The 7971-nt window shown below is 44.4% G+C and overlaps 1 protein-coding gene across 1 annotated transcript; it reads right to left on the bottom strand.

Moving 5' to 3' along the window:
• Positions 1 to 2836: 2836 nt before the first annotated feature.
• LOC123122407 (la-related protein 1B) lies at positions 2837 to 6876 on the bottom strand. The gene is made up of 7 exons (XM_044542599.1): positions 6411 to 6876; positions 5501 to 6260; positions 5265 to 5421; positions 5094 to 5184; positions 3575 to 3655; positions 3371 to 3442; positions 2837 to 3265 (listed from the first exon to the last, which is right to left on the bottom strand). Exons 1-6 carry the CDS (start codon positions 6738 to 6740, stop codon positions 3371 to 3373), a joined length of 1491 nt encoding a protein of 496 aa, XP_044398534.1. The 5' UTR covers positions 6741 to 6876; the 3' UTR covers positions 2837 to 3265.
• Positions 6877 to 7971: the final 1095 nt, after the last annotated feature.

The following is a 7971-nucleotide window of genomic DNA, read 5'->3' on the forward strand; positions in this document are numbered from 1 at the left end:
TTGATAAATTGTTCGCACATTTGAAAATTGTTTGTGCCTTTGAAACAATTTCTTGAAATTAAAAAATTGTTCATGAATTTTAAAAACATTTGCGCATTTGAAAAAAAGTACACACTGGAAAAAACTAAAAACCCATAAAATCAGGAAAAAGGAAAGAAAAAGGTGTTTGGAAGCTTCTATAAGCTTCACAATACCGGCTGGAGAAAGGTTCCAATAAACCCGAAATGCAATCTCTAGATGGGCTAGCCCATTATCTACGCACATGTGTGTGCGGGGTAGGGGAGGTGTGCGCGCTCTACGGGGCTATTTGGTTTCTAGCCACACTTTGCCACACTTTACCGCACCTCACCTTAGGCAAGTTTGACCAAGTTAGGTGGGTGTTTGGTTCTAGCCACACCTATGACAAGAATGTTTTTATTAGCAGTGAACTCCACATGTCATAGACACAATAAGTGTGGCAAGATTCCCTTAGGCAAGCCAAAGTGTGGCTAACAATTTTAGCAACTCAAGTTAGGCAAGTGTGGCAAAAATAATATGACAATATAAGGCAAACATAGTCACAATCCAAACAGCCCCTACGAGTAAGCCTATAATCGATGCTATAAGAGAGACCTCCTTTTATTAGAGGATATATATAGGCGAGACCTCCTAATTTGGCACCTTTAGCGCAAGCTAGGAGATGTGGCGCACACAGTCCACCTTAGCAGCCCGCGGCACATAGCGCACGAGCGCTTCTCTCACCTCGCTCGCTTTATTTTTCTCCTCGCTAGCGCATTGACAGTTGACAACGATAGTTGATCGTTGATGTGGCCATTGACCGTTGACTCTTAAACTCATGAGTTAGAAAGAAAAAAACATGGGTTAGAAAATGGTTAGAGATTTAAAAAAGTCACAAATTTTTCAAAAAGATTGTTAATTTGAAAAAAGCTCTTGAATTCAGAAAAAGAACTCACGAATTTGAAAAAGTTCATGATTTGAAAAAAATCATGAATTCAAAAAATATTCACAAAAGTGAAAAAGTACATATATTCGAAAGGCTCATGAACGTGAATTTTTTTCAAAAATTCAGGCAAAGTTCATGAATTTGAAACAAAGTTAAGCCTTGACAAAAGTTCTAATTTGAAAAAAATTACAAAAATGAAAGAAAGTTCACGAATTTGAAAACCAGAAACACCATTTTTTTTTAAATCCAATATTTAGAAAAAAGTTCTAGAAACTGAAAATGGTTCATGAATTTGAGAACAGTTCACAAATTTCGAAAAAAGTTCACAATTTAAAAAACAATTGACAAATTTGCTGAAAGTTCACGAATTTGAGAAATCAGAAAATAAAAAAGAAAGAAAAACGAAAAAGGAAAAGGAAAAGGAAAAAAGGAAACAAGAATGAAAACAAAATGAGAAAACCTGAAACCCGTGCTACGTAAAAACTGGAAGAAAACCGAGAAAAAACAGTCAGAATATTCATGGGAAGGTTCCCGGAAAAAACAGGTGGAAAAAGAGACCTACATGGGCCGGCCCATGTAGATAGACATTGTTGTGGAGGTGTGTGCGCCGGTTTGCAAAAACACTATAACTGCACATTAGGCGCCGAATAGGAATTTGGGCTATAGGCTTCCAAATAGGAATCAACTATCGTGTATATGCAAGATGATTAATAAAGGGTACCCCTTGCAAAGGTCATTCGCACCTTCTCAGGTGCTCACAAGTGTTGCATTGCATGTATGCCACTTGTCGCGATCTGGGAGTTTTCCTTTTTTTTCGTCAATTCGTTTATTCAAACGTTTTATCCCTTGAACCATGCGTCCGAATCCTAAACCGTTTCCGCCATTGGATTTCTCGCGTCGAGATCTTTCAAACGTTCCATGTTAATAAGTTTCGACGAACTTTTTTTTCCATGGAAAACCTGGAAAAAAAAAACCATAGCCGGAAGCACTTTTTTTTCTTCACTTTTTTCCCTTTTTGAGAGGCACACCTGTGCTTCTCGCAGAAGCAAATTTGTACCTCCACCAGAAGCAAATATGTGCCTCTCTTGGAAGCAGAAGAAATGTGCGTTTTCTCCCTTTTACGAGAGGCACAACTGTTACTCTCGTGGAAGAAAAAAAACCATGTATTTTTTTGGAAGCAGAAGCTAATCTGTGGCTCCACGAGAAGAAAAAAAACTTTATTTTTTTTAGAGTCACCGCTGTGGCTCTGGTTGTAGCAAATCTGTGCCCCTTATGGAAGCAATTTGTTTATTTTTCAAGACGCACACCTATGACACTCGCAGAATCAAATTTGTACCTCCAAAGAAGCAAATATGTGCCTTTAGTGGAAAAAACAAGAAACACGTTTTCTATGCCTATCTTCCGCAAAAAAAATCTCCAAAATCTGGGGAACTAGTATAAAACCGTAAAGCCAAAAAAAAAATTTAAACCCCAAAAACACGTACAGAGAAAAATACACACTCAACACGCGGCACATGGCTGCAGCTTGCGGTATCGGGTGTCCCTTAATCTTTTGAGTACCCCTTAATTAATTGCGCTAGGGGTGCCCCTTAATCTTTTGAGTATCGCTTAATTAATTCCTCTCATATGGCGTCCAACAGAGTCCATTGCTAACTGGGCCTATCCTGAGTTATACTGGGCTTTGCATGGATCATAAGAAATCGCAATAAATTGTACGTAGTGTTGTTTCACTCGACCCACACAGGCCCGTAGAGGTTGCAAACTGACAAACGGCATTCACATTTCCTGTTTCCGTATGCACGCTGGAGATGAAAATCAAAAGAAAGAATATAATCCACAACCATTCTCAACACTACAGAATAAGGACAATCGCCCTGCGGCTGCATCAAACCCTAACTGTAAGCCCAATGATACAAAAGAAAAGACTGGTGTATGCACCAAAATTTAATACAGCAGGGAAATCCTGTGAGATAAACCCCATATATCATCCACAACACTCCACAGGACGCATCATCCATGGCAACAAGGGACGACAATTTCTTTTCAGACAAAACTATACAGCCAAAAGAAAAAAGGATTTGCACTTCTGGGATTTATTTCCTATTTATTGCTGTGTTTGCCCCCTTACTGCTTTTGTAATGCGCTTTTCAAGTGCAGCCATCATGTCCGACCTAGACAAACAAAATAGTCCGACTCTGGAAATGTAACCCCGCTGTACATACATGGTCCATCTATCACGGGATATCCTGCCCGTGGTCAAACAGACAATCCCTTCCAATCGATTCTCCGGCAATAACAAGCAGTTTTGTTTCGGCACTGGACCTGAAGAAAATACTTGTGTTAGTACCTAAAGTACAGTTCAATCGGCAACCAAAAAGCTCAACGAGTGAGGCTACTGTGTGGAGGAATTGGAAATCTGGAATCAACCTAATTTGAAGGTGGTGGGCCTCGGTGGAGTAACCATGCCGCCCAATCATTGCGTCTTCGGACATTATTTCCCTGTGGGCACACCAGTGGTGAATCATGCAGGCATATGACATGTCAGATGTGCCAGATATGATCATCAAAACAGTCACTAGAATGGAAGGATAAACTGTAAATCCAGTGTCCCAGGTGTGTATAGCGACGAACCTGCACTTCCAACAACTCAGAGCCCCGGATAGAATCTAGTATATAGTTGGTATCTATTCCCAACATTGTGAACCTGGTCAACTGCGAGAAAACAAACCCAGATCATTACATATACTGATATACACAATCTAAACCGCCAGTGTCAGAGTAAAATGAGGTCACCAATATAAGACTTGGATGACAGTTGGTGATACATCAAGGTAATCCGCCATTGTGAAGTGTTCATTTCTCAGAATAATAGAGGTTACATTTTACATTTGCTAGATGCTAAATGAAATATGGTAACCTGGGAGGCTTAAGTGTTCATTTGTTAGAATAATAGAGGACTGAATACTAGTGCCGCAGAAATTACTACTAGATGTTTAGATGCAATATGGCAACCTTGGTGGACCTAAGTGCCGAACGTACTCTAAGCAATCTTATATTCTCCTAACATAAATGCATCTTACAAAGGAAAAACCAGTTTCTAAAAACAAATGAAAACAAAAAGAAAATAGTTGTGAAACACTAAGAGAACAATGCAAAGATACTCCAGGGTACAGCCATGTACTATTAGGGACTGCCTGTCAACAGCTAAAACCTTCCTCCAAAGCACCAGCTTCAGTTCCATACTCACACCACTTTCTTGGTTTATAATCTTGAGAATAAATTTAGGCATAGTTATATTTAGGTGAACTCTTAACCCTAGAAGTCATCATTGAAGTATTAATGGATGGCAATATTTTGAATAATGATACCGATTTGGTCATTTCACCTGTTAACTACAACGAATGTGCTAGTAATAATATTTTGCAAAACGGCCCTAAAGTTCAACTTGGAAAGAAGGTAACCAGCAAGAATGTTAAAACAGATACAAAGTTGGTATGCAAGAAATACTAATCAAACTCACATTCATAGTCTGTAAATTTTCACAACTACTGTTGGCAATGTTAACATATTAGAACCAAACAATATTTCTTCAGGAAGAGAACAACTGAGCTTGAGTAATGTAGCAAATCTACGGCACTCTACCGTAGAAGCACTACCAAACAAATTTGTATACTTTTAAACAAATTTTCCAAAATATGAAATTTTAGAACAAATTAAATTTCTGTGATGCACACGAGATTAAGAGTTGTAATTTAGTACTACTTACAAGTATCTTCTATTGTCTTGCCCAACAAAATGGCAGCGATCCTCATTTTATAATTTTGCCACATTTATAGCAACCACAAACAACATCTGTAGTGGCCATGCCTTGAATAAAGAGCCGCAAGAAATATGTAGACAGGTAAATGCAGATACAATCTTGTCGTTTACGAAACAAACTCACAAACTCATGTTGTTCGTAGAATATAGTGTACTAAGTAAATTTCCAAGTTCTGGTCATGCAACATAAGTTATATAATATGTGAAAGTACAATCAGCAGAGGTATCACACTAGCATTCAACCTGTCATCAGAGAGATTTAGAACCACAGATAGGATACATCTCGATTTGACATGAAAAAAGGGAATCAAATGAGAATGAAAAAACAGACCATAGGAAATGAAGCGATTAGGTCAATAGGCACCCATCCTTGATCATCCATACGTTCCCTCAAGTATGTGTCGTGGCAAAGATTATTAGTGCTAACAAGAAAAGAAATGAAACAAACAATTAGCATAAAAGAGACAATAACTCCTCAAGAATTTTCAAATAGATTCACTACCTAAAATAGTGCTCGATCTGCAGCTGAATGTCACGTTGGAGATTAATTTGATCTTGCTGAAACGCCAATGGCTGCATTGGCGGCCGGATAAGATGCATGTTTTGAAACTGCTGCTCAACTTGTGTGACATAGTAAGGATAGGAGGCTTGTAAATCAGCTGCAGATTGCCACACCAACCACATTACATCAAAGAGAAGAATTTATATCAAAGGATGACACGGGATGAACTGACTTACCAGGATACGGAATGGGTTGAACGTATGGCACAAAAGGTTGTGGCACCATGAAATGGGCAGCAGCAGGTGATGGCGGTGGTGGTCGTTGAAATGGACCAGGCTGGTAGTAGCCCGGCTGCTGCTGCTGCACTGGCAATGTACGGGAATAGCCCCTTGGTGAGAAATTACTCCCTCTTTCATGGTCACGGCGATTCCGACCGCCACGACCACCAAAGCCATTGCTATTACCACTACCATGTCGGGCATTATTGTTCCAGTGGCCGCTGCCACTACCGCCGTTATATCTGTTGCCCCCATCACCGCTGCCGGTGGCATTGTTGTAGCTGCCACCACCACGACCGTTGCCATTCCAATTGTTACTACCGAACACTCTCCTACTATTGTCAATACCTCTGCCACCAATGGCGCCGCTATGAACACTAGAATTCAAGTTGTTGCCACCACTAAGACCCCCATCATTCCAGTTACCATCACCACCACTACTGCTGTTCCCGTCACTGCTATAATTACCGGTGCTCTGGCTATGAGTGCTCACATTGCCATCGCCGCCCCCTCCATTGTTACCACCGTTACCACCACCATGCCGAACTAAAATTGGCTGGCTAGTGCTGCCGTTCTGCGGCGACGAGGCCGTGGTGGTGGCACTGGCACTAGGAGGAGGAGAGGTAGAGGCAGGGCCTGGACTTGAGGCAGCGGATATCGGAGTAGAAACTGGTTGTAGCTGCGGCTGCGGTGGCACCAGTGGCACAATCGGATCCTCCTGATTTCATCCACAGATTCATTCATCAGATACAAAAAAAAAAAAAAAAAACTCATCGGGTATTGCTGAAAAAAAAACTAAATACGGGAGATGGCTTGCTAGATGCATAAGCAAAGAACACGTGTGAAGTTGATGGCGAGATTCAGTTACCGGCGGGGAGGGGGCGGAGCCGTCGGAGAGGGACTTGAGGGAGTCCGACGAGGAGGACTTGGGCCAGGCCCGCGCGGCCGCGTCCGCGAGCGCCGGCCAGGACTCGTCGCCGCCCATGATGCCGCCGACGGGGGCCGGGGGCGGCGGCGGCACGTTCCACGCCGTCTTCCTCGCCGCCGCATTGCCGGGATCGGCCCCTTCCGCCTGCGCGGCCGGATCGCGCGGGTTCACCCGCGACGGGGCCTGGGGCGGCGCGGCGATCGCCGCCGGCGCCAGTCCGGCGGTGGCCGCCGGTTGCGTGGGCGCGGCGCCTCCAGCGGCCGGCGACATGGCAGGGAGAGGCGGGGCGGCGGGGGCTGGAGTTCCGGAGGGGGGTTTTGGATTGCGATTTAATCGGGAACGGAGGCGACGAGGGGGAGGAGGCTGCAGGCAGGGTGGAGGGGGCAGCGGCTGGAGGGACTAGAGAGGTGGTGGGGGGTGGAAAAATGGGATGGAGCCGGAGGGGAGTTGAGGAGCGGCGGCGGTGGAGGGTAGGTGGGAAGTTCTAGGGCAACCCGCGGGGCATTTCCGGGAAAAGGCACGCCCTCCCCTCCCCAGGACAGAATGATTTTGTTGTGCGTATTTCCCAACTGTCGCCGCCGCGCTCCTGAACAGACAATGGCCGTGCTAAGACTGACACATCACACATGTTACCAGATTATTTTACTTCTAAATTTTAAAAAACAATCTAGTATTTCACTTGTAATAAACGAAAAAAATGGAATTAGCACGTCACCTCATGTACGTACTACTATTAGGAGGAGGAGGAGTGCCGTACGTGCATAGGATATGCGTGCGATTTATCAGCAGCGTGGCACGCTTTGCATGACCACCCAGCGACTCTTCACTAGTAGTAGCACTAGTACAGTGGTAGTATGTGGACTGGCTAACAGTTAACCGGTCCCGGCTTCAGACCAGGAGATCGTCTCCACGCGCTGATCAATACGGTCGTGTAGTGTTGTTCGACTCTGTGTTTTGTATGCATACGTACGTGAGCAGTGAGCGGCGGCACGACGTGGACCAGCTGCCGTTTCGTCCCACCGTGCGTACGTGTTTGACCCTGAGTTTTGTATGCACGCCATTAACCAGCAACTGAAGGCGCCGCGCAGACTGTCGCCGCGGCACGCGCCCATGGCCTTCTTCTCGCCCATGCGGCGTCTGTGTTATGGCGGCAGAAGCTAGGACCACTTCGCCGCCTGGCACCGTAAAAAATGTAAAGAAAACGGTCTGTAAACCCGTGGAACAAACCAAAAGGAAAACTGTCACCGTGTGGTGACTGGCCAGTGAGACGTGACAGATAGATAGATAGAACTCCATGCTGGCACGACTACTTGCTGATCACACGACCCATGTTGTTTGCTCAAGGCATCGAGGCAATCGCTGCATGCATCCATCCAGTGCAGTTGCCAGCCAGCAGCAGGTTCCTTCCTTGTGGTTTCCCCCCGTGTCGCCTGCCAGGCCGCCAGCCAGCCAGCAAATTCCGTTTCTTTTCTCCGGGAGCGTGGGACGTGGACATGGACTG

This window comes from Triticum aestivum, chromosome 5D (assembly GCF_018294505.1).
Source record: "Triticum aestivum cultivar Chinese Spring chromosome 5D, IWGSC CS RefSeq v2.1, whole genome shotgun sequence".
Classification (NCBI taxonomy): domain Eukaryota; kingdom Viridiplantae; phylum Streptophyta; class Magnoliopsida; order Poales; family Poaceae; genus Triticum; species Triticum aestivum.

What these genes read in the sequence shown, in the direction of transcription:
- LOC123122407 (XM_044542599.1), bottom strand. Translation starts at nt 6,740, where the DNA reads ATGTCGCCGGCCGCTGGAGGCGCCGCGCCCACGCAACCGGCGGCCACC. An exon ending in GCTCCGCCCCCTCCCCGCCG is followed by an intron (nt 6,261 to 6,410) that starts GTAACTGAATCT and finishes GGATGAAATCAG; the next exon opens with GAGGATCCGATTGTGCCACT. An exon ending in CAGATCGAGCACTATTTTAG is followed by an intron (nt 5,185 to 5,264) that starts GTAGTGAATCTA and finishes TTTTCTTGTTAG; the next exon opens with CACTAATAATCTTTGCCACG.